General features: G+C 45.2%; 1 protein-coding gene across 5 annotated transcripts in view; it reads left to right on the top strand.

The window, feature by feature from the left end:
* MATN2 (matrilin 2) overlaps positions 1-26132 on the top strand; it is a 134900-nt gene that overhangs the window by 11150 nt on the left and 97618 nt on the right. For all 5 annotated transcript variants that reach the window (XM_059165958.1, XM_059165959.1, XM_059165960.1 and 2 more), the window contains exon 2: positions 789-958. In XM_059165958.1, coding sequence (XP_059021941.1) covers positions 814-958 — 145 coding nt within the window. In that variant the 5' untranslated portion in view covers positions 789-813. The remainder of the gene's footprint in view (positions 1-788; positions 959-26132) is intronic.

The raw sequence follows: 26132 nt of genomic DNA, 5'->3' as shown, positions 1-26132 counted from the left end.
TGCTCAACACTGGGTTTGATCCTATTCTCTGGTCCCCCAGCGCCTTTGCTCATTTGCTTGTCCCCACCTCCCCATGTGTGCCAGGCACTATGCTAAATGCTTCAGTTACATGTATTAACTCACTCAGTTAACTAATAGTATCCCATATTCCCACAAGGCTCGGGAGGTTAAGTAGCTTGGCCAGGGTCTTAAAGAAACAGTTGGTGAGTGTCAGAGTTGGGATTCAAAGCCAGGAAGTTTGGTGCCGGAGTCCAGGCCCTTGCCCACTGTGTACCATGCTGCCTCTTCACTTTCGTGTGGGGGAGGCAGGGAGGCTCGCTATGGGATGCTACCTTGTGTCCGCCGGACCTGAATGCCTTGGGAATTTATATATATTTATTTGGAGGATACCCTATTATCAGACTGAAGGAGTAATGGTATTTGGAATCTTCAGATATACTTTTTCCTTTTTCAAATCCAAGATATAGAATATGATTATAAACAAATGATAATAAATAACTAAAGAGAAACCTGAGGTTAGATTTTTTTTTTCCCCTGTCAAGTTTTCCATTCAGTCTCAGAGAGAACAAAATGATGAAAAATTTTCATACGCTTGCCCTGCTCAGAGTATTCAAGAACCTCCCAATGGAAGTTCCTTGGGTTCTTAAGGATCAAACACATAAATGACATGTTAAGGACAAGGGGCACGTTTGATACTGAAAAGGTGGCACAGCGGGTCTGCAGCGCCTAGAGTTCAAGGAGACCTGGAAATCTCACCCTGCTCCCTTCTCCTGTTGTGTCTGTCACAGCCTTCCCCTCCTCCTATTCTCGAAGATGGAAAAGATGCTGGTGGGCTGCTTTCTGTTGGTGCTTGGACAGACCCTTCTTCTCCTCCCCACTGAGGCCAGGGAGCGGCCCCCCTCGAGGTCCATCTCTAGAGGGAGACACTCTCGGACCCACCCCCAGACGGCCCTCCTGGGTGAGTGATCGGGGCTCTGCCTCTGAAGCAAGCAGGAAGAGGGGCTTATGGGCGGACCTCCTGACCGGGGATGGACACATGTCAGTAGGGAAGCGCTCTTATCCCTGGGTTTTGGGGGATGGGGTGGGGTGGCAGAGGGAGTAGATCTCATCGGCAATGAGGGTATGGGGTTCTCAAAATGAAATAGAAACCCTTCTATTTCAGATCCTTCCGTTTAATCTGAGGCTCATGACTTTTCTCCAGTATGCAAGGAAAAGATCTGAAAAGGTCAAGGAAAAGATCTGAAAAGGTCCTGGTGGTACTTCTCTGAACAAAGATGTTAGGAGAGTTTTTAATTGGATTTGTCCAGCTAATCCATGTTAATAATGCTCCCCTGCATGGTAGCGTGGGAAAACAAGTAGGTGGGTTCATGGAAGGTGGGAGCAGACTCAGAAGAGAGATGTGGACACTGTGAATGGAATCAAGATATTTGGAGTAGAAAATATCGGGGTTCTCTTATGGACATGTTTTCTTCAGGTGAATTTTTCTCTTTCTGCAAGAGAAAGGAGAGATCCTAAAAACATACAGAGTGTGGATAAACGGAGCTGGTTGTAAGTACAGGCTCTGGCAAGCCCAGATGTGGAGGTAATAGGAAGGTTGGCCAGTGGAAAGAGAATGGGTTTTGGCATAGATCTGGTACTTACTACGTGCGTATACTTAGGCGGTGTAGTCCCTCTGAGGTCAGTTTGCCATCCATAAAAATGGGAATGTTAATGCTGACCTTGGAATATTTTTGTGAGGAGAAAATAAGTTAAATGTAAACTCTAGGGAGGCAATGAGTGATAGCTTTATGACAACTGTTGTTCTATGAAGTTCTCGGAAGCTGTGTTTTATAGCTTGGTGGCCAGCTGGCAGAATTTGACCCCCTCTGAAGGCTATTGAGAGAAGCGCCCTACTGCCTGCTTGCCTCAGCATTCAAAATTATAATCAGAGACCAGGGGAACCCCCAAACACTCTTTTATTTTTTATTTTTTTAAATTTATTTTCAGCATAACAGTATTCATTGTTTTTGCACCACACCCAGTGCTCCATGCAATCTGTGTCTTCTCTAATACCCACCACCTGGTTCCCCCAACTGCCCACCCCCCGCCCCTTCAAAACCCTCAGATTGTTTTTCAGAGTCCATAGTCTCTCATGGTTCACCTCCCCTTCCAATTTCCCTCAACTCCCTTCTCCTCTCCATCTCCCCTTGTCCTCCATGCTATTTGTTATGCTCCACAAATAAGTGAAACCATATGATAATTGACTCTCTCTGCCTGACTTATTTCTCTCAGCATAATCTCTTCCAGTCCCGTCCATGTTGCTACAAAAGTTGGGTATTCGTCCTTTCTGATGGAGGCATAATACTCCATAGTGTATATGGACCACATCTTCCTTATCCATTCGTCCGTTGAAGAGCATCTTGTTTCTTTCCACAGTTTGGCGACCGTGGCCATTGCTGCTATAAACATTGGGGTACAGATGGCCCTTCTTTTCACTACATCTGTATCTTTGGGGTAAATACCCAGTAGTGCGATTGCAGGGTCATAGGGAAGCTCTATTTTTTATTTCTTGAGGAATCTCCACACTGTTTTCCAAAGTGTAAGAGGGTTCCAACAGTATAAGAGGGTTCACCTTTCTCCACATCTTCTCCAACACATGTTGTTTCCTGTCTTGCTAATTTTGGCCATTCTAACTGGTGTAAGGTGGTATCTCAATGTGGTTTTAATTTGAATCTCCCTGATGGCTAGTGATCAAACACTCTGTTTTGAGAGGTTAAAATCTTTCACTAAATGTTGGCCCCATGATATCGGGCCTTCTTGTCTTTAGTCTTCTGAGAATGTGTTTCCATAGTGACATCAGCAAAAGACCTTTGCAGATGTGGCTTGGACTCGGGCATGTCTAGTACACAGAAGGGCTTTTTTAAAAACAAATTCAAGATGATAAACGTGTATGTGTACACACACACACACACACACACACACACACACAGAGGGGAAAAAAAATAACACTTAAAATGCCTGATTCATATGGCACCAGCCGCAACTGCCCAGTTGGGTCTCTTTCTTTCTTTTTATTTATTTATTTATTTATTTATTTATTTATTTATTTATTTATTTGACAGAGAAAGAGAGATCACAAGTAGGCAGAGAGGCAGGCAGGGGTGGGAGGAAGCAGGCTCCCCGCTAAGCAGAGATCCTGATGCAGGGCTCCATCTCAGGACCTTGAGATCATGACCTGAGCCAAAGGCAGAGGCTTTAATCCACTGAGCAACCAGGAGGACCCCTCCCCGCAGTTGGGTTTCTGATGCGGCTTTCAGAATGAGCCACCACACACTTAGCTGGAAAAACAAACTCCTCTTGGCCCCAAATTCCTCCTCCCCCCGACCCACACATACTGCATCTTCCCTAGCTAGCTGTCAGCATTCACTGTCCTCTTTGTCACCCCAAGCTCAGGCTTTGAAGTAGAAACCCCTCGTTGTCTGAAATCAGCCCCACGTCCAGTATTGCCTCCTATTCCTCATTTTGCTGGAGAATGTGCCAGAGACAAAAAGGATGGAACAGGGCGCCTCTTCTCACTCCAGAGAGTGGCCAGTGGCCACTCCCAGGTGTGCTTGGAGGGCTGCTGGACCTGTGAATGTGATTGAATGAGAATCATGAAACCGGACGTCAAAAACCACAGCTTTGGCCTGGATTCTAAGTGTCATCTGCTTTTGGTCTTCCTTTGACAGGGAACAAAGATGCAGAAGCCACATTCACTGGAGTCCTTGTCCCAATACTTGATTTCCTCTTCATTCACAGGATATTGTATCTTCCCTCTTATGGGCGTTTGCTTTTCTCAGCTTTTTGTTTTCGATGTTCTAAACATTGCCCAGGCACATTTCACTTTTATGGCAAATCATTGTGTCTGTATTGAACGCATACCCTGGGTGACTTATTTCACTAGTTACTTACTTGCAAGGATATCTCCAAATGTTTTAACAGAGAAACAGAATTGCTTCTTAGGTTAATTCCTCATTTGAATGTTTTGATTAAAAAAAATTATACTGTATGTCTAAAGTCAAATCAGAGTTCCAGTAACAACTTGAGCCAATTAAAAAAAATAATGCATGTATGTATGTGCCCCACTTATGAATGTTTGCAGGCAGCCCAGGCGGTAGTCTGGGGTGATGTGTGTCCTGTGGGCTTATCTTCTACGTCCCTCATTCATCGAGTTCTGCTGTGTGGCAGACATTGTGGGTTCAGGAAGCACAGGTGTAGTGGGGGAGACAGACATGGACAAAGATCGTTAATTTGGTGCATTGATGTGCAGCAGAAATTACATTAGCTAACCTACAGCTCCATGCGGCCTGCCGTTCACTCGATGTAAGGCAGTGGGTCTCAAACGTTTTGGTCTCAGGATCCCTTTTCAGTAAAAAATTATTGAGGACCTCGAAGATCTATTGACATTTACTGGGTCATAAGCTAAAGTGGAGAACTTAAAAAAAAATTCCTTAATGAGTTAATTAATTTAAAAATAGCGATAAGAGACCCACAACATAACCCCTAACGTACATATAAATACTTGCATAAAAAGCGACCTTTTCTTAGTTAAAAAAGAATGGCACTCTTCTACATTTTTGCAAATCTCTTCCGTGTCTGGCTTAAAGGAAGATAGCTGGATTCTTACCTTGTCCATTGAGTGTGTCATGAAATGTTTTGGTTGGACTACATGAAGAAACTATGGCCTCCTGCAGATACGTAGTCTGAAAAAGGAAAAGCATTTTAATTTCCTCTTCATGTAATTGCGGATATTCTTCTTTGAGATAACACCCAAACTTGGCAAATGGTGGTTTCTTAAAGGTTAGCTGCAATATGGAAATGAAAACCACATCAGTAAACTTTTCATGCTCTGTGTACTCATTGGAAAATAGTAATATAAAAAGCAAATATTCGTGCTATTATGGGTATAGTTCTGACCTCATGGGCCCTTTGAAGGGATCTCAGGGACCCTCAGGGACCCCTAAACCACCCTTGGAAAATAGCTGCTTTAGGGCAGCGTTCCTGGTGAAAGCAGAGCTCCCCGCTGAGGGACGAGCGGGCGGGAGCACTGAGGCTCGAGCGTCAGGTGGGACCCGGTCAGGCCCTGGAGGACTGCCACACCATGAGGCGGGTGGTGTGAACCGGAGACAAGCTGGAGGAGGGAACCAAATCACTGAGGGCCGGGGTCTCCGGGGCTCCAACAAAGAGTTTGGGCACCGGTAGTGATCACTGCTGACCCGCTTTCCATTCTCTGTGTCGTCTGGAGAGCCTCAGCCTTCCTGGGCCGTGGCAAAGGGCAGGGAGAGCCTCTATGCACAGGCCACCAGGAGAATGAAGGAGCCCATTCTCCAGCTCCAAGTCCCTTCCAGGCGTCCTGGCTAGCGAATGGGGTCGGTGCTGCAGGATGGGCTGTACCCAGAGTGTAAGCCAGCGAAAGCTTCCAGATTCATCCCTCTGTCCTCATTCTTTATCAGCGGCGCACATCCCCTCCCAAACTCCCAACTCCTCCTTAGGCTCCCTTCAAGGTGGGGTGCACCAGAAGTCATGTTGTCTCCACCCCAATTACTGCCTCCTTTGCTTGTGCACAGTTTTTCTCTTTACTCTATCACTGCCTTATGGGGGCAGAGCTGTTGCCAGGGGAACCGCAGGATTCTTATCAGCCTTTTGGAAACCTTAACCCTTTGCCCAAACTCCCACTCTACTGGACTCCTCCCTCCTAGAATGAGAGTCCACAAAGTGTCTCCACTTCTGTGGGCTGGCTCTCCCTGTTTTGTTTGCCTTCTACAAGGTCTTGTTGACATGCATGTTCTTTTCTAAATTTACCAACCTCGCTCATTTTATTTCTGCTAACCTCGAAAGCTCTTCCCTTCCCTGTAACAGATACACCTTTGGAGCAATAGTACCCACACAGAGTTCGTGTTTGTGATTTAAGAGAGAGCGCTTTAAGTGGAAGGTAGAGGTTTTCAAGGAGGCTAGCCCCATAATACGGTTAAGGGATGGGGGAGCTGAACCCCTTCTTCCTGATGCACCCCCTCTACTCCTGCCAACATATACTCTCTAGGGAAAATTCCAGAGGTCAGGGCTACAGAATTCAGTGAAATTTCTTCACAACAGTTAATTTGCTACTTAAAAATAAAGCTAATGGAGACACTCCAAAAACTCACCATATACAGCTCCAAGTTCTGTTCCTTGGAAATCACAGCACTTATGAGGGACTTATTTCCATTCCTACATACATTTCTAATGAAATCTGACATCAAAATATTAGTGAGAATGCAATGTGTTTCATATAAGGACCTGAAGCCTGCAAAATTAGCAACATGCCTGAAGGAAGGGGCCAGCCAAGAGAATTGAGTTTAAGAATGTCCTACTCTCTTGCCAATGGAGGTTTTTGCCTAAGTTGAAAATAATTAACGTTTTCAAGGGTTGGCTGCCAGCAAATGAATTTCAGCGTCCTAAAACAATCCTCCTAACTGACACATGTTGGTACTCTCAATGAGGGAAGAACAGCAGATGCCACAGGCCGTCAGAGTTTCTGGCTCCTGGAGAGAGAGACCCCTTGAGGCCACAGGCTTTATATTCCCTGGAGCCACTTTATCACGATTTGAACTTTTGTCTCCTTCCCTGAGCTTTCAGGGGCTTTGTTCGGCCTCTTTCTTCTACCTGGAATTTCTTTCCTTAGCCAAGGCCAGTGATCAGTCAGGGCCAGTCCAAATGCCACTTGTCCCTCTCACAGTCAGGCAGGACCCTCCTGGGATGGGCCACGCCCCCTACGGGTCCTCTGCTAAGTGGTCGACCCTGTCTGCCTTATCTTCCAAGGGGTCAGAGCGGCGCCTACCCAAGATGGATTTCCTACTCTGGATATTTTTTTACTTGCCTTGTTTTTACCACCAGACTATAAACCTTTGAAGATCAAGACGGTTTTTCAGGTCTCAGAGCACCTCTGGGAGGCTGCTCTCAATTTCGGAGCCCCTGCTGGGAGTAGGACCCTGCTAGCTCATTGAATCCGAGAGAAAAAAGATGAAGCACTGCAAGGTGGTTATTGGTTTATCTCATTTTCAGGAGAGGAAGCCCACGCTCAGAGAAGCTAAGCAATTTGGCAAGCTTGTCAAAACTTCTGCAAACCCAGGAAGAAAAGGTGCCCATTCCCACCCCATGCCTCTTAGGGAGAAGTTGCATGGCTTAGGGTAGGTGTGTTTGAACAAAGGAAAAGGCACCTCACACTCGAGCTTGCTCCCTGACCAGGAGTTTCTGAGCAAACCATGAAGTGTCCATCCGTACTTGGAGATGCTGCTGCTGCTGGTTCCCTTGGGGTCTGTGGACCTCAAGCCCTGGTGCTGGGTCCAGCCCACAGTAAAGCTTGGTGCTTGTTGAATGACTGAGTGGATGAGACATACAGGTGGCTGATTTCATCCCTATGTGGACGGTTGTAGTCTTGATTCCACTTACGCTTAGCAGGTGACGTTGGGCAAGTCGCTGGGTCCTCTGGTTTGTTCGTCTACCAAAGGAGGTGGTTGAAGTCAGTGATCTTCAGGTCTCATCTAGGATGTGATGACAGATCTAAATTCCTGTGCCTTCCTGATGTCCCTTCTCTGGCTTCTGTGGTTGAACCTCCCAGTGCAGTCCTTGGCTTTCTTTCACTTTCTGCAGGTGGGAGAGCCAAGGGGGAACCATAATCTGGAGGCTAAGGAGGGTTTTGAAACAGAAGAGGTGGAGCAGTAGAATCAGGTAGGAGGCTGGGCAGCAGCATCTCCCCCCTTTTGTTTGTGACTTGTTTGTACCTAATTCTTCTCTCATCGCCGACTGGAAGCGGCAAGGACCAAGTAGGGGAGAGGGGGCAGGACAGCGGGTGGGGTGGAGTAGCAGGATCAGAAAGGGAGGTAGAGGGGACAGTAGGAACACAGGGGGTTTGATTCAGTAGGTCTGAATTGGGAACCTGAGAGGTTGCCTTTCTGGAGCTCTCCATTGGAAAATCACTGTAGAAGAGAAATCTAGAAAGTGGGGTCAGGGGGATGGGCAGGAGGAAAGGATTTTAGGAGGAGATGCTGTGGGGCACGAGCCAGAAACACAATGCAGGGGTGAGTAACATCTGTAAGAACACTGTAGTCGGAGAGTATCAACTAACTGACTTGTAGGCTGGGTCCACCCCGTCTGAAGCTTTGAAAATAAGCTGCTGGCAGTTTTCTCTCCATGGGGAGTTGGTGAAGGGGTCCTCCCCGCCGTGCAGGGAGCCAGCCTCTTCTAGCAGACGGATTAACACACAGCTAAGCAATCCAGTGGCTGGTGTGTGTCTTTGTTATCAGATCTGATTATAAAAATGAAGGGCAGAGCTTATCAGATTGTTTTCACTATAGCAGAGGCTTTTCAAAAGTAAAGTCCTTTGAAGTGCCATCACACCCCCTCTTCAGCCCTCCAGTGTGCATCCAGGCTATTCAATGGCAGCTAGAAACAAGGACTCAGGTTGGGGGGGAGGGGCTGACGTGGCTGCTGTTCAGGCCAGATGCATAAAATAATTCTCTCCCTGCCTGTGCTCGCTGCTTCTTGTACAAACCAGTGTCTCTGTTAGCATTCATGTTGAATAAACTGTATAAAATGAATTGTGAATTCCTATCTTGTAATTATACTGGAAGAATTAAAAAAAAAAAAAAAAGAAAGAAAGAAAAGCCTACTATGTGACTTCCAATAAGTTACAAAGCCTTCCTAGACAGGGGTCCCCCGGGGTGGCTCAGTTGGTTAAGGTTAAGCATCTGCCTTTGGCTCAGGTCATGATTTCTGGGTCTGGGGATTGAGCCCTGCATCGGGCTTCCTGCAGGGCAGTGAGTCTGCTGGTTGGGAGTCTGCTTCTCTCTCTCTCCCCCGCTACTTATTCTCTCTCTCAAATAAATAAATAAAATCTTTAAAAAAAAAAAAAAAAAAAAAGCCTTCCTAGCCAGTGAATAAGTAACTTGACCTTTTTTTCTCCTACAGATTCTCCTGTCTCCCCTTCTTTCTTCCTTTCTCTTCTCTCTTAAACCCTTCATCCTCCTTTTCTGTAACTCTCCTTTCTCTCTCCCTCTTAAATCTCTCCCTCCCTCCCTTACTTCCTTCTTCAGTCCCAGGATGTTTTATCCTCAGCTTGCCCATGTGTTTAGTCTGTGTAGTGCCGTCTATGAGGAGGTGGCAGTGGGGAGCACCCTCCCTGTGGGTGACATAGCCTCTCTTCTTTCCCTTGATGGCTTGTCCTGTCCGAGGGCGGGCACCCGATCTTACCCCTCTGGCCAATCACATCCGAGGTCTCCCTAACTGATGATAATAATTAAAGTGAGGATAATGAGGGCTGTCTTTTTTTGAGGGAGGGGGAGAAGCATCTCTATGTGTCAGGCACTGTGCTAGCACTTCACACGTCACTCTGTATTATTGTCCCCACTTTACAGATGAAGAAACTGAAACATAGAGAGGTGAAATGTCTTGCTCAAGGTCAGTCACCATTGAGCAGCGGAGGAGGGATATGAGAACGCAACAGGCTTTTTCTTCTGTTCAAATTCTTTTCCGCAACCCTACCTCTTCTGTTCTGTCCCACCCAACTGGACTCATCTTTCAGGGCTCAACGGAAGCACTCCTAATCTTCTTAGGTCAGGATTTAATACTCCAACACTGCCTTCCCCCAGCAGGCTCTATGTCCCAGCGAGGCAATTCTAGGCTGTGCCACGATTGGCTGTTTCATCGTCTGTGTGGAATCTGCAGTGACCGGTAACATGCCAGGTCCACAGCGGGGACTCTGTTAACACCTGGAGGAGTAAATGAACGAACAAATGAGCAAAGAGGAGTGTCTAGAGAGGAGCCGCCAGGGTGGTGAAGGTTTCTGAAGCCAGGGCATGTGGAAAAGATGTGAAACACCTTAGGATGTTTAGCTTGAAAAGGTCGAGGGGCTCTCTGAAGGCTGTGTTACAGAGGGGTCCAGGCTTGTTGTCAAGACCTCACAGAGGCAAGGAAGAGCTAAACACCCATGCTTTCAAGGAAACAGGTTTTCCTTCCATGGGAAATTCTGTAGCCCAGGAAGGAAACAGTTTACCTCCTTGGGTTTCGGGGATGCGGAAAGCCTTGTGTGGTTTTTATTTTTTATTTTATTTTATTGTTAAAAAGATTTTATTTATTTATTTGATGCAGAGAGAGAGAGAGAGAGAGAGAGATCACAACTAGGCAAAGCAGCAGGCAGAGAGAAAGGGGGAAGCAGGCTCCCCACTGAGCAGAGAGCCCGATGGGGGGCTCAATCCCAGGACCCTGAGATTATGACCTGAGCCTGAGGCAGAGGCTTAACCCACTGAGTCACCCAGGCACCCCCTCTTGTGTGGTTTTAAAATAAGCCTCTAATCTGTGAACCCTCATGGTCTAGGATTCTATGGAGTTGCCTGCAGAATTAGGAACTGAACTAGGAGATAAGAACTTTCTCTCCTACCAAAGGAAAAAAAAAAAGCTAAGTATTTTCTTTCCAGGAACAATCTGCCATAGGAGCCTTTCCAGTAACAAATTTTAAGCAAGAGAAAAACTGAGAAATTTTTAGTGACTGGCAACATATAATTTGTTGAATCCCTGGGCTTCATTTTTGGCAATGTTAATTGAATGAATGAAAAGAATGATTACAGGTTAATTGTTTTTGCTTTTTTGGTTAATTCATGTACAGCTTGCAGTTGTGAATGTGACTAGACCTTTACTTTGAGTGGCTTAATAGCCATCTTAGAGCAGGTGTTTTTAACTTAAGTGGGACATTTTGAGGGTTTTTTTTTGCATTAATTTTATCTTCTTCATTTAAGTTATTCATTCTTGATTAAAATCTTTTTCTTCCTTAACATAGCAATTCAGAATCATCTACAAATTTGATAAAATGCTTTCTTATATCTTTCTTCATGTCTCCCCTGAAAATATTAAAAGAACATTTTATATTCTTTCGAAATGATTAGAAAGAATAATCATCTTTATTTTAAAAAGTTCATGTTTAAATATTTCATGACCCCTAGATACTGGAATTATAAGAGGAGCTATTTCAGAAAGTCTCCTGAGTGATCAACCCATACATATTTCATGTATTCTCAAGAGGAAATACAGAGACCTGAGTTGTCTATTAGTTTCTTAGGGCCGGCATAACAAAGCACCATACACTGGGAGGCTTAACCTCCAGACATTTGTTTTCTCACCTTTCTGGAGACTAGCAGTCCACAATCAAGGTGTTGGCAAAGTGTGGGTTTTTCTGAGACCTCTTTTGCCGCCTTCCAAAGTGCTGCCATTGCCCCATGTGTCCTCACGTGGCCTTCCATCTGGACCTGTCTACCTCCACGTTCCCTCTTCTTATGAGGACACCAGTCAGATCAGATTAGAGCCCATCCTGATGACGTCATTTGACTTTAATGACCTCTTTAAAGAACCGATCTCCAAATACACTCACATTCGGAGGTACTAGGGTTTAAGACCTCAACTTAGGAATTGGGGGGGATGTGATGCAGGTCCAAACAAGTTGCCCTGCTCTTCACTGTCATCATGGATGACAATACGTCTTCTCTGACACATTCCTGAAGAGCTTCTTTCTCCTTTCTGACTTACCATGTATTCCCATTTCAAGGTGCTAGAATATTGCAGACATATGCCGGGGAAGCATGTTCAAAGAGACTCCAGAGGTTTCTGAGTCCTTAGACGAACATGGTGGGTTGGGAGGCCGACTTCCTAGGGCTGGAGATGGGAAACGAGTACAGCGTAGCCAGGATGTGAAGCCAAGTCCGAGTAAGACTTTTCAAGAGCCAAGAATGAGAACCACCAGCTCAGAACAGCCTTCTTTCAGTATATCCAGAGGAGACTGATTTATAGGGAAAGATGAAAGGAGAGCCATGTGTGTATTTTGGCTTCACAGAGGACGGTGGGGCCGGGAAAGGGGGAGGAGGGAGAAGTTATCGTAAGGCCGAAGCCCAGCCAAGGAGTGAGAACATCAAAGAGGGAGCTGATGGCCAGATGTACAAGGAGCTGATGCAGGGGAGAAACGAGGAATGTAGGCATCTGATGACATGGGCTCAGGGCCAGGAGGGACCTTTGGAAAGGCAGGATGCATTACGTGCCATGTGGGGCATTTGGACCATGAGAATCCTGGGGAGAATGAACCTCAAAGGTCTTTAAAGTCAGGTTGGCCCATAATGTAACTGTGGAGGAATCCAGTCCAGAGGGCTCAGAGCTGGCAAAGACCGTGAGAGGCTGCTTTCCATCTCTAGCTCTTAATTCCCCCGCCCTGACCCTAAGGCTTGTTCCAGTTGATGGGATCCATTCACTGAAGGAGTATGACCTGAGAATCCCCACGTTACAAGAGCTGTGCTGGGCCAAGTGAAAGATGCAGAATCCTTCAGTGTTTAGGACTCACTGCTGGGGTAGCCAGGGAAGCATGCCCTCCCCTTATAGGTACTATTTATCCACAAGTGTCCAGAGGGCCAGTGTTCCTAAAGCTGTCCTGTATGATGGTCCCATCTACTGAAGGAAGCAGGCTCCTCCACCCTCTTGGTCCAGGCAAACTTGAATTCATCTCCAAAATGAAGAGGACTAGAAAAGACATCAATTTTACCTAGCTATTTTTCTGTGCCCAAATCGTTTAGCTCTAATACGTTATTTTTTTGTTTCATGATTTGCCTCAGTTTTATCATTCATCCACTCATTGAACAGATACACCTTGAGGATCTACAGTGGGCAAGGCCAGGATTGTTTCGGGCACTGTTGGTATGGCAGAGTCCTTTCTGGACCCCTACCTGCCATGCTTTGGGGTTTGAGGCAAATTCCCTAGTTGTAGGCAGCACAGGAAAATTGGTATGGGATCCATGAGAGATGGCCTCTAGGGCCAGTGGGACTCACTCATAAAACCATCTGGGCCTGATGCCTTCTGTAGAGAGGGTATTTCTGACATCTAATTCAATTTTTTTTTTTTTTTAACAGTCATGAGTCTTATTGGGGTTTCCTATTTCTTCTCGAGTCTATTTTGGTAATTGGCATTTTCCTTAATTTGTATTTTCAAATCTATCGGCATACATACAAAATACAGGTCATAGCACTATTTAACACAGGGCATGGTATTTAACAATAAGTGCTCAGCGTTTTGTTCCCATAGCTCTCAAAACTCCTACCAAAATTCTGAGGGAACACTGAGACCTGGGGGCTGATGTGCCAGGTATGGGGGGAAGAAGTCTCCATTGACTATTAGGTTTCTCTGGTAATACCTAGCCTTTGTTAAGAGAGCTCTACAGGTTTTGAAAGCATCTTTTGCTAGCCTTATCTCCCTTTTCTTCACAGAGCCTTTGAGAGGTAGATTTGATGACAGTCTCACTACAGATAAGAAAAGATCTGATCAGAGATGTTAATTTATTGATGATGTAGAAATGAAGCCATTCCTAGATCACATCGGTTTACCTAGAGAGAGCTGAGAGGTTTTTAACCCCAGGGGCCATGGACCACCAGAATCTTTAGACAGACTTCATTGGGCCTATAATTTGGATTGGAAAAAAATCACATACTTTTTCACTAACCTCTAACTGCAGCTGAGCATTTCCATCTATTATGATTGTAAACCACAAACCACAGGAGAAACAGCAGCACCATGTCACCAAAGGAAACTGCAGATGTCTCCATGGTGCATCATGGACTCGGCAGAGATATTTAAAAATACCGTTGACATGCAACACTAGTTAGGAGACCCCCCCCTTTTTACCTTGTTATTTATTTATTTTTTTAAGATTTTATTTATTTATTTGAGAGAGATGCAGAGGTAGTGAGAAAGTACATGAACAGGGAGGAGGGGGGAAGGGGGCCTCGATTCCAGGACCCTGGGATCATGACCTGAGCCAAAGGCTGATGCTTGACTGACTGCATCACCCAGGTGCCCCACCGACCTTGTTACTCAATATTATTTTTGAAAGTCCATACATTACTACATCCCCAACTTTTAAATAACTTGATAACTGAAATTCAAATACTTGGCCTCCTTTCTTACCCTTTGCATTTACTTGTCTATTTATTGTGGTAATTGAGACGCAAAGCATAAGATGAACCATCTCGAACATTTTGAAGCGTACAATTCAGCGGCATCAGGAACACTCACGTCGTTGTGCAGCCATCATCACTGTCTATTTCCAGAACTTTTCATCATCCCAAACAGAAACTACCTGTTAGGAAGGACCTCCCCATCTTCCCTTCCCCAGGAACTTCTTTTCTACTTCCTGTCCCTATGGATTTGCCTATTCTTGATACTTCTTATACGTGGAGTGATAGAATAGTGGCGCTTTTGTGACTTTTGTCCCTTAGTATAATGTTTTCACAGTTCATCCATGTTATAGCAGGTGTCAGAACTTTTTCTTTGTGGCCGAGTAATAGTCCATTATATGTGTACACCACATTTTCTGTCTCCATTCATCTACTGATGGACACAGGTTGTTTCTACATTTTGGCTATTGTGAATAATGCTGCCATGAACATGGGTAAGTGTCTGTTTGAGTCCTTGCTTTAAATTGTTCTTGGCTATGTATCAAGGATGAAATTGCTGAGAAATATAGAAATTCTATGTTTAACTTTTTTTTGAGAGAGAGGGAAGGAACACAAGTGTGTGAGTGGGGACAGAAGCTGGGAAGAAAGGCAGAAGGGCAGAGGGAGAGGCAAAGAGAATCTGAAGCAGGCTCCAGACCTAGTATGGAGGCTGACCTGGGGCTTGATCTCACGACCCTGAGATTATGGCCTGAGCCGAAATCAGGAGTCGGATGCTTAACCGACTGAGCCACTCAGGTGCCCCATCTACATTTAACTTTTTCAAGAACTGCCCAACCAAATTGCACGGTGGCTGCACCATTTTACATTCTCACCAGCCATGCACAAGGGTTCCAAGTTTTCTGTATTTTTCCAACACCTGTTATTCTCCATTTTTTAAATAGTAGCCATCCTAGTGGGTGTTGCATTTTATGTCAGGCATTTAACAAGTTTATTCGGAGGAGGAGTCATGGGCTTCCCCACACTGTCATGGAAATCCTTGGTACAAATAAATTTTAAGAAATGAGGAAGAAGGAACCACGGCCCAGAGATACCGTTCCTTGTTCAAGGTGAAGTGATTCACCAGCAGCACCTAAGGCTTAGGACTAAGTCACCTGGGGCTCAGAGGAGCCCTTTTCTCCTCCTACTACATAGTGTCTTCTCATGTAGACATTTGCCCCAGCCAGTGGTCAGACTGAGTCAGGGCTGGAACAAAGCCATCAACCAACCAGCCACTGAAGCTGAGGTGAGCCACAAACACAGACAAGACAGACATTATCCCTGTCCACAAACCGCTGTCACGTAAAACTACCACACATAACCAGAGCAGCTAAATCTTTATTCACTCAACAAACACTGAGTGCCTTGTGTGAGCTCAAACTCCATGTTTAGTTTCAGTGTCTAGGGGGTATCCACAGGGACACTCCTTGGAGATGCTCGACTGATAGTTTGGTTTACAGGTTAAAGTTCAAGAAGGGAAAAGAACCTTGCCTATGTTTCCTTTAAACACAGAATGGTGTCCTGAACTGTCATTTCTTGATTGGGAGCCTCCAGCTCCTCAGAGAGCCCAAGATGGCTTCCTTTTTCCTAATGATCCTCCTGTTTTCCTACAAGCTTCTAATCGACTGTGGCTCTTGAATGTTCCCGCACCTGCCACTGCACTTGTCAGCTTGGTTTTAAAAATAACAGTAGCTGCCTTTTAATAAGTGTGAATGCTGGGTTTCCACTGTGTGACCATGAATAAGTAACACAATCACCCTCAACACCTTGTCTCCCTTATAAAACAGGGATGATAATCAGTGGGAAAGAGGACACAAGGAGACCACGCAGATAAAAGTTTGGCATGGAGTCTGGCGCAGAGTAAGCCTTCAATAAACGCCTGTTGTTGTTATTGTCTATTTTAAAATCTATTCTTAAAAAACACTTTGTACATTGCAAAGTGGAATTAACAGAGCCCACTCTACTGTGACATCTTTAAATCTAGGAATTAGGTCTTTTCATCTCTGGGTCTAAAGCATCTGGCATTGTAACTTCTCAATACATGTATAGTAGGGTACCTGGATGGCTCAGTGAGTTAAGCCTCTGCCTTCGGCTCAGGTCATGATCTCAGGGTCCTGGGATCGAGCCCCGCATCGGGCTCTCTGCTCAGCGGGGAGCCTGCTTCCCCCTCTCTCTCTGCCTGCCTCTCTCTGGCTACTCGTGATCTCTGTCAAATAAATAAACAAAATCTTTAAATATATATATATATGTATATATATATATTTATTTATTTATCTCTGTCAAATAAATAAACAAAATCTTTAAATATATATATATGTATATATATATATTTATTTATTTATCTCTGTCAAATAAATAAACAAAATCTTTAAATATATATATATATATTTATTTATTTATTTGACAGAGATCACGAGTAGTCAGAGAGAGGCAGGCAGAGAGAGAGGGGGAAGCAGGCTCCCCACTGAGCAGAGAGCCCGATGCGGGGCTCGATCCCAGGACCCTGAGATCATGACCCGAGCCGAAGGCAGAGGCTTAACTGAGCCACCCAGGCGCCCCATAAAATATTAAAAAAAATAAGAAATGGTTCTTTTAAAAAAATACATGTATACTGAATGAATTGTGAGAGGTGACAATAATAGTAATTATTGGTATTATTAACTTGTATTTATCTATTTGAGCATCTACTGATTTAGCTATAAGACAGCATTTTTTTCTTTGAGGCTTAAATCAGATATTGGTCTTAGAGAAGAACCTCTACTGAGTTGATAACATGAGCATTTTAGAAAATATGCACACTTAGCAGAAGAGTTTAATACATTTTATTTTTTAAAATGTCAAAATCTGTATAATCAGATCCATTCCTTCATACATGGCATACATTTTCATTAAGGAGGTGCTCTGCAGCAAGCTTGGTATCACTAGAGAAATCTCTGGATAATAGGTAGATTGCAGTTGGCTTAAGCTAACAGTGGTTTTATGAAAAGATATTTGAATACCTCACAAGAAGTATGGAGGTCCGTGATCCCCAGTCCGTGGCTGTGGCTCAGCTTTGTCATCGAGACCAGAACTCCTTCTAGCTTTTAGCTGTGTCATCCCAGGAGATTGGCATTCCTTCCTTAGGCTTTTGCCTTACAGTCCCAAGATGACTGCTGCAGCTCCAAACATCACTTTGTTCCATGACCACAGTCAAGTCAGGAAGAGAACAAAGTCAGGAAGAGAACATCCCTTGGTTTGTTCCTTTCATCAGAGACCAGAATCTTTCCTGGAAATTTCAAGAGAGTTTCCCTTACTCCCCACTGGCCAAAACTGAATCAAGTGCTTACTCCAGCTACTGAGTCTGGATAGTGGGATAACCACGACCGGCTTTGTTCAGTAAGGACACCTTCCTGGTGGGGAGGGACCTGCCCTTATGGAGCCCATGGCTGCCTCTTAGTTGCTTGAAATCTTAGGCAAATGGAGCAGAAAGGAGTGGGGGAGAGAAATGAATTTTAAGTAGTCAACCACTAGGGTTGTCTGCTGTACTGTGTTAAGCCATTGTCTTGAAAGTACACAAAATGGGAAGAGAGCAGTGATAATTAAATTGAAAGAAGAGAGGACAAGAAAAAGAATTACCCAAATGGTTGGTGCACATTAAAAAAACTAAAAAAAGAATGTCAAAGCTATAGATTTTATTACTGGGTTTTTTTTTATTTGTTTGTATGTTGTGTTTGTTTTGTTTGCAGTTTAAGGATTGTATGATAAATAGAAATGTATTAGATGCAATTTAAATGTTTTTAATGCAATTTAAAACTTGTGTAGTAAATGCTTCATGAATTTTTCTAGAAATCTTGAAACATAACTGACTGAAATCCATACATACTCTCCTTATTCTGTAGCAGGCTGAGATTGATCCTATAACCTCCATCCTTGAGTTCTGGTTTGGCCTCAAAAGTTAGAGTAAACATCCATCCCCAACTTTTAAACATTTTTAAAAAACATTTTCTGTTATGAAAGTAACATGTGCTTATTTTTGCCTTGTCGTCTGTTGGATTCTTGGAGGTTTCTTCCCTGCAAGAGTAGATTTAATCCTATTTCTGTATAATTTTAGGAATATAAATATCCAGGCATGCTTCAGGTCTTTTTTCCCAGGACTAACCTTTGAGAGGTAAGAGGAGAGTTCTGAGAAGTCTTCAAGTCGGAGTCCGATGCTGGTTTCTCGCATTACAGATGCCTAGATATGTACCTATTCAGTCGCCCTTTCATCCATTCATCTCACAAAAAGAGTTGTGTCACCTAGCACTGGAGGTCTTGGGAACATTGCAGGGAACAAAACAGGCAAAAATCCTCAACCTCAGGTCATGTATTCCAATAGAAACAGATAATAAAAAATAAATGAGTAAAATACATAAGAGAGAAGTTGATAAATGCTTTGGAGAAAAGCCAGAAAGAGGGATAGATGTGCTGGGCGTGGGCGTGGGGAGTTTTAGATCGTGACCGGGGCAGGGGAGGCCTCACCCAGAGGGGGGTTGCTTTCTACAGGCACCCGAAGGCAGGTGAGGGGATAAGTAACGGAATCCAGAATGTTCCAGGCTGAGGGAACAACTCGTAAGTGTTCAGAGTTGCAATGCCAGTGTAGTATTTCTTTGAGAAGTAACAAGCCGGCCTTTGGGGGGCCATGTCTAGGACTTTGTCTTTTCTCTGAGAAAGATGGGAACCATCGGAAGGTCTTAAACAAAGGAGTGAGGTGATTTCACTTGCCACAGAATCACTATGGCTGCTGGATTGAGAACAGTCTTTAGAGGGACAAAGAAATGCCAGGTGGGAAGTTAATGCCAATATGGAGGTGCAAGATGTTGGTAGAAGTGAGCATCTCTGGAGTGTAACAAAGAACTAAGAACTATTTTATTTTGTGGCAAGTTTCCTGAAACCTTTTTGAACAGTACCAGTTGCTGGGAATTTATGGATACAGCCGGTAGAGTACCCTACAGTTACAACTAGAGAGCGTTAATGTCCTATAAAGTCATGCAGCTTGCACCCTTGTCTACTTGTAGTATCTGATTTTGTTGTTTCCTGTAGATTAATCATGAAGAGCATGAGGTCTAGCCTCAGATTCCCGGATTTAAATCCTGGCCCTACCAATTACCAACCATGTGACCTTGGGCAAATTACTTAAAACTCTCTGTGCCTCAGTTTTCCCACCTGTTAAATGTGGACAACAGGTTGTGAAAAATAAGGAGTTAATACATGTACAACATTTAGCATTGTATTGATAGATAACCATTGCTCAATAAATATTAGCCATCATTATAGATATGGATATAACCGTTTATAAAGGTCAAGGAACAGTTCCATTTAACTTATTTAACACCCTGGTGTAAACTAGACCCAGCTAGAACTGGAAAGGAACTGAGGTGTCATTTAGTCCAACCCTAGAGATCAAAGTGACATGGTCAAAAAAAGAAAAGAAAAAGAAGAAGAAGAAGAAGAAGGTGGTTATGTGGTTAATATCATCTAGCTGATGGCAGAACAGGGATCAGAGCACGAATCTCTGGACTCCCAGTCCAGTGATTTCTGCATTACGCCATGTTGCTTCTGGACAACATTCAACATAATACCAGGTGGTAATAATAATAAGCATCATCATAACAACAATAAGTGAGTTTTTGACTCTTTGTGCCAGGTACCATTCTAAGTATCTTACACACATTAATTTACTTAATCCTCATGACAACTCTATAAGCCAGGTCCTTGTCCCCATCTGTTAGAAGAGGAACCTGAAGTTAGACAGAGCAGGTCACTTGCCCAGGATGGTGAGTGCATGTTGGTAGGGGAACGAGGGTGGCCCAAGAGTCAGGAGGCTACCTTACCATTATACTACGTGATCTATCCTCTCCATTTCTGGAATAGGGAAATTGAATCCAGTCTTGAAGATCCCTTTTCTGTTGTTTCTCTCTCTCTCTCTTTCTCTCTCTCTTTTTTTTTTTTAAGATTTATTTATTTACTTTACGGAGAGAAAGAATGAGCATGCATGCGTATGGGGAGGGGGCAGAGAGAGAGCATCTTCAAGTACGGAGCCCGATGCCAGGGCTGGATCTCACAACCCACGAGATTGTGACCTGAGCTGAAATCGAGAGCCAGATGCTTAACCGACTGAATCACCCAGGGGCCCCCCTTTTCAGTTTCAAAGTATGCATACCCTAAGTACTTCGTGATTATCTGGTCTGTGACAAATACCATTTTCATTTGTTAAACACGCTGTCTTATTAACCGATCTTCATTTTAATGAGCAGCTGCAAGAAAGACTATTTGTAGAACAGCCTAGAAACCAAAGTCACCAAGGCTGTGAGGGATGCTTGAAATGTTATTTCTGGCTTCCATGGCAACCCTAACATAGGGCGTTGAGCTTCACGGAGTCGAGTGTACCAGCTGGAGTTGCGTGTTCACCCAAGCACTCTGAGTGATGAGGAAACAAAGAGCTGACTCCATCGTTTTCCTTTTGTCTAATACACCATCTCAGTGTATTTGAGGGAGCGGAGGTCTAGGCCAAGTTCAGGAAGGATGGAGGAGATGACGCATCAGATCAAGTGGAGAGGCTACAGTTTCCAAAGGAACTGAAGAATGCCAGCAGTCTAGGTGCCTGGGGGAGTCCCCGTGGAGAGAAGGATGACAGGTTTCAGGGGAGGGCAAGAGAGTTGGCCCCGCTTCCACAAAGCTTGGGGCCACTAGCCCTTCAGATGAGTTTTGTGAAGAGGACCGAGCATGCCCACTTGTGTTTTCCTTTGTTCTGGTGTGTTTCCAAAACTCCGCTGGAACCCACTGTGAATGAGGGAGGTGGCAAGAAGGCAGACGTGTTGACAAGTGGCGGGGACCGCTGGGACCAGTGCAGGAAGCAAAGTGCTCTAGGCATTTTAAACAGAAAACGATTTCGTTCTGCGAACAAGGTATTTACATGATTATTGGAAAGATCAGAGAAGTGGGAGTTGGAACCATCACTCGAGAATTGGTTGCTGGAGGATGCCTGGGTGGCTCAGCTGGTGAAGCATCTGCCTTTGGCTCAGGTCATGATCCCAGGATCCTGGGATGGGGTCCTGCTTCAGGCTCCTTTCTCCATAGGGAGTCTGCTTTTTCCTCTCCCTCTGCTCCTTGTGCTCTCTCTCTGTCAAATAAATAAATAAAATCTTAAAAAAAAAAAAAAATTGTTGCCGGGATCAGGGTCCTGCAGCCACTATAACTGGATCTATGAAGCTGGTGAACAGATACTAGAACACGAAACCTGTCTTTCTACAGCCTTGCTTGCCAGTAGAAACAGCCTTCACTTTGTTTCCTGCTTTGTGGGTATATTTAATTGGTGGCGCCTCACAGTTACCCAGAACCCTAGCGGCAAGGGGGTCTGGGAAGTGGGTTTCTTGTCTTTCTCGTTTCTGCATAAAGGAAGACTCATGAAAGAGGTGGGAGTCGATGCCGAGGCCCAACTGACATTCAATCAATAGTTCTTTCTGAATTAACCAGGGTGAGCACTAGAGGGGAAGGAGTGGGGACCCAAGGAGAGATGAGTTGAGTTGGGAGGGCCCAGCTGCTGACCTAAGTTCTCTGCTCCACCACTGAAAGTCCTTCGGGTAGACTCACTCCAGGATTAGGTAGCAAAAGGGTAGAAACTCAGCTCCTAAAGATGAAGGAGTTGTCTTCAAATCCTCTCTGATGCCTTCTCTATTACTTTATACATGGAAGATACTAATTCACGTCTGAGACCAGGCTGGGTTCCATTCAAGGGGCGCGGGCCTGGAGGGACGGGTTTTGGGTTGGGTCAGGGATGAAGAAGAGTGAAGTCTGGGTTGAGGCAGGAGCCCTTCGGATATGTCCTGAAGGAGGATGATAGCACAGGTAAGACCCTTCAGGGGATTCCTGCTGGCTCCTTAATGAAGTTCAAACTTCTTCTTTCTTTTTTTTTAATATTTTTTTTCTAAGATTTTATTTATTTATTTGACAGAGAGAAATCACAAGTAGATGGAGAGGCAGGCAGAGAGAGAGAGAGAGAGAGAGAGAGGGAAGTAGGCTCCCCGCCGAGCAGAGAGCCCGATACGGGACTCGATCCCAGGACCCTGAGATCATGACCTGAGCTGAAGGCAGTGGCTTAACCCACTGAGCTACCCAGGCGCCCCTCTTCTTTCTTTTTTAAAGTAAGCTCTACACCCAATGGGGTCTTGAACTCACGGCCCCGAGATCGAGTCGTGTGCTCTACCAACTGAGTCAGGGAGGCACCCCGTGAAGTCCAAACTTCTTAATAGGAGGCACATGTGACCTTCCCTCTGTGGCCCTGTCATCCCCATCCTGTTCTTTAAGATCCAGCCAAGCCACGCCCGCTGCAGTTACCCACGCACACGTGCCCCCTACTCCTTTCCGGCCTCCTGGTCTTTGCTCACACTGACCCCTTGCCTACAGCACCCACCCCCAACTCTGCCTGGCCAACCCTGCTCATCTGATAATAATAGAATAATACCATAAAATAATATAGCACCCATCAGCTTCTCCAGCAATCTCCCTGCCCACCGTCTTGGGAGCCAGTGTCCTCCTTTTGGTTCTTGTTGCTTATGTTTTTCATGAATCTGTCTTCTTTCAAAGGTTGTAAGCTCCTCCCAGACCAAGGTGGGTTCTCGTACCGTATTCCCAGCACCTAGCATAAAGAAAGGGGGGAGGGGGGTTGGGAGAAGGGGGGTGGGATTATGGACATTGGGGAGGGTATGTGCTTTGGTGAGTGCTGTGAAGTGTGTAAACCTGGTGATTCACAGACCTGTACCCCTGGGGATAAAAATATATGTTTAGAAAAAATAAAAAATTAAAAAAAAAATAAAAGCTGTATGTCTCAGTAACAAAAAAAAAAAAAAAAAAAAGAAAGAAAGGGAGCCCTTGGCTTAACTCAGCCAAACCAAAATGATGAGAGAGGTGACTCCAAGGAGCAACTTTGCCTTCGCTGGTACAGGGCCCTGGAAACCTTCCGCCCCTTGCCTCCGTGCGCACCTTCCTCTCCCCTTCCAGGGAAAGGCGTGCCACACTCTGCCCCAGGGCCCCCTTCTCCTGGCTAGTATCTCTCCCAGCCTGACCCTGCATTGCTCCTCACAGGTCTCTCTGCTCGCTCCTGACTTCCGTGAGCCGAACGCCCAGAAAGCAGAGGAGGCCTTTGCTCAATTTATTAAGTTAAAACGCTCCTGTGGGCTAAATGCCAGTTGCTTTTTTCAAGCTGCCTACGATGTTTTTCACTTTGCAGAGAGGACAAATCACCTGTTCCCCAGTACTTTCTGTACTGTCTCGTACTGGGGGATGGGCTGGTTTTGAGTGTGTGTGTGTGTAGGTTATGATTTTTTTTAAATAATTAATTAATTAATTTGACAGAGATCACAGGCAGGCAGAGAGGCAGGCAGAGAGAGGGGTGAGGAGGAGACGCAGGCTCCCTGCTGAGCAGAGAGCCCGATGCGGGGCTCAATCCCAGGACCCTCGGATCATGACCTGAACTGAAGGCAGAGGCCCAACCCACTGAGCCACCCAGGTGCCCCTAGGTTATGATTTTAAGATATGAGGCATTTCTCAGTTTCAGAAAGAAAGAAAGACAGTGAGAGGGGTTTTGGTGGAGATTACCAAATTCACTCTGAACCAAATTTAGCCCAATGAGTTTTAAAACCATGGATGATTTCTGGGCTTCTTTATACATCTTTTTATAAATTGGGAGAAAACCTGTTTGTACGACAAACTCTGAGAGATGTGAGGAGCATTTTTTTTTTTTTTTTTTTTAGTGAAACTCTAGCAAACTGCTACCTTGCAAGGAAATTCAGTTCTTTGGAAACTGTTTTCTCCAGGGCTAAACTGGGGCAGCTTTCTCTTTGGCTTCTTGGCAAAGAAAATTGTCCAGGGTTCTGGAAACCACGGTTGTTGAACCTCATATGATGTCTTTTCTTTCAGCTCATGTTAACAGTTACGAAGGGAGACTTGGTGTGATGTGGCATGTTTTTTTCTTTTTTTCTTTCTTTCCTTTTTTTCTTTTTCTTTTCCATTTTGCTGGCATATTGGTGCACACTCCCTGAGAGCCTTAGAGAGCTGTGTTCCTCAAGGAATTTATGACAGTCAGCAGGGACAACTGAAATTTGAGCTGGTGTCAATCCAGAATCCCTCCTTGTGACCCAAAAGATGCAAGATCATTCACCAGAACCTTCTTTAAAAAAGAACGACAACAACAAAAATCTCACTGTGACACTGGAGAGTATATTTTTGCATAAAAACTTCCCGCTATGTTTTTCCACAGCCAGATAACATCCATCTCCCCCAGCCACACTCATCTCTGTCTGCCCTGCCAATGTTCTCCTTGGTAACAGCTTGGGAAAGTGTCTGCAGAGCAACCCTGACGGTACTGAAATTTCAGCTGCTGCCCTTGAACTTTGGTTCTGCTCTGAGGCTGTTGGAAAGAACTTACTAGAAGAAGGGTTGACATCCTGACCCTAGGTCATGCGTTCTTGAGAGAAGCATGTGGTACGTGGCATCTTGAGTGGTATCCACTGCTTTTTGCACAGCTCATTGGGACAAGCAAGTCCATGGTAAAGACCACACAGAAGGGAGGAGAAAACCAGAGAGGCTAAAAGCCACTCTTTCCTTTCCCCCAGCTGTCTTCTACCTTTTTTCTTCCTCAACCAGGCATTCAAAGCAGGGTAAATGGGGGCAGAGGAGGAAGTCCATGGAAATGCCCTCCATCTGGAGGTACTGGGTATTCTCTTCAGGAGCTGGCCAAGGGGTAGAGCATGTGTTTGCTCTGTATTTTGGCTGTTCATGCGTCCTCGTTCAGAGTTCCTGTCTCTGGTAACTACTTGTTAGGCTCTTCTGGCCACGTGTCTGTTATGAATAGGATTACCAAACAATGACTCACCTTCCCCTGACTCATTCTGCAAGCTTCTGTTGGCTTGTCTCACCGAAACCCTGGATGGTAGCCCTCTGAGGGCAGGGACTGCCACATCTTCTCCCTGTCCCCTCCCCACACCTCCAGCACTGTATTTTGCCCATAGTGTCTTTGTTTGGTTCACTACCTTCTGGGTACCAGCTGTGAGCCAGGCATGGGTGAAATGAAAATGAATAAAGCTAATTGTGACCTCAGAGGTCTGTCCTATTGTTTTGTGGGCTTGTGGGCCAGTAGGTATGGTGTTTGTGGGATGACATCGTTGTACATTGCCATTAATAGTGCTTACTGTCCCCACTGCCTGGTGATGCAGAAGACACTTCTGGACACGGATAAGCGCAGCAGGTGAATCTGAGAGGCTGAGGCACAGTGGTGACTCCCAGGGCACTGGCTCAGAGCAGAGGGTAAAGGGGACATGTGCATGAGAAGGATGTGTCTCGAGTTGACCTTTTTCTTTTTTTTTTTTTTAAAGATTTTATTTATTTATTTGGCAGAGAAAGAGATTACAAGTGGGCAGAGAGGCAGGCAGAGAAAAGGGAAGCAGGCTCCCTGCTGAGCAGAGAGCCCAATTCGGGGCTCGATCCCAGGACCCTGAGACCATGACCTGAACCGAAGGGATAGGCTTAACCCACTGAGCCACCCAGGTGCCCCTTGGGTTGACCTTTAACTCCTGGGGCTCATCCAGTCTCTGCTGCCAGTCCTCCCCAGATTCTGTCCAGGGAAAAATGTGTTAACTGGCAATGAGGAGGGCCACTGGGTAAGGCTCTTCTCTGTTTTTTCCTGTTCAGAGGAGACTCTTTACTTTAGGTCACCGACCGGGAAACAGGGTACAAAGTACAGGTGCTAGTGTCAGACTGATGTGGGTGTGACATTCTGCCCCCACTCGTTTGCTCCATACCAGTGGACTGGTTACTCAAGCTCTAAGCCTCAGAATTGGGGTAACAGTGGTGTCTGCCTTACTTATTTTATGAACCTAATTGAAAGCCAGGACATATCTGACATGTACATGGTCCAACATCGGTGCAGAATGTGGGTCGGAGCATGTGAGAAGACCCAGGATGTACGGTTGTCATGTTTACAAGGACTCTTCTGGTCTTGGGAAGGGATCCCCTGATACCGCCTTCTCTGGTCTCTTGGGTGTGTGGCCAGTCTCTCCCTGGCTCACATACCCCTCGGGATAGAGTTCTCAGATGTGTTGTGTCCA

Source organism: Mustela lutreola, chromosome 3, assembly GCF_030435805.1.
Source record: "Mustela lutreola isolate mMusLut2 chromosome 3, mMusLut2.pri, whole genome shotgun sequence".
Taxonomy (NCBI): Eukaryota; Metazoa; Chordata; class Mammalia; order Carnivora; family Mustelidae; genus Mustela; species Mustela lutreola.
The sequence above is the reverse complement of the archived record's forward strand: the minus strand, read 5'-3'. Positions and strand labels throughout refer to the sequence as shown.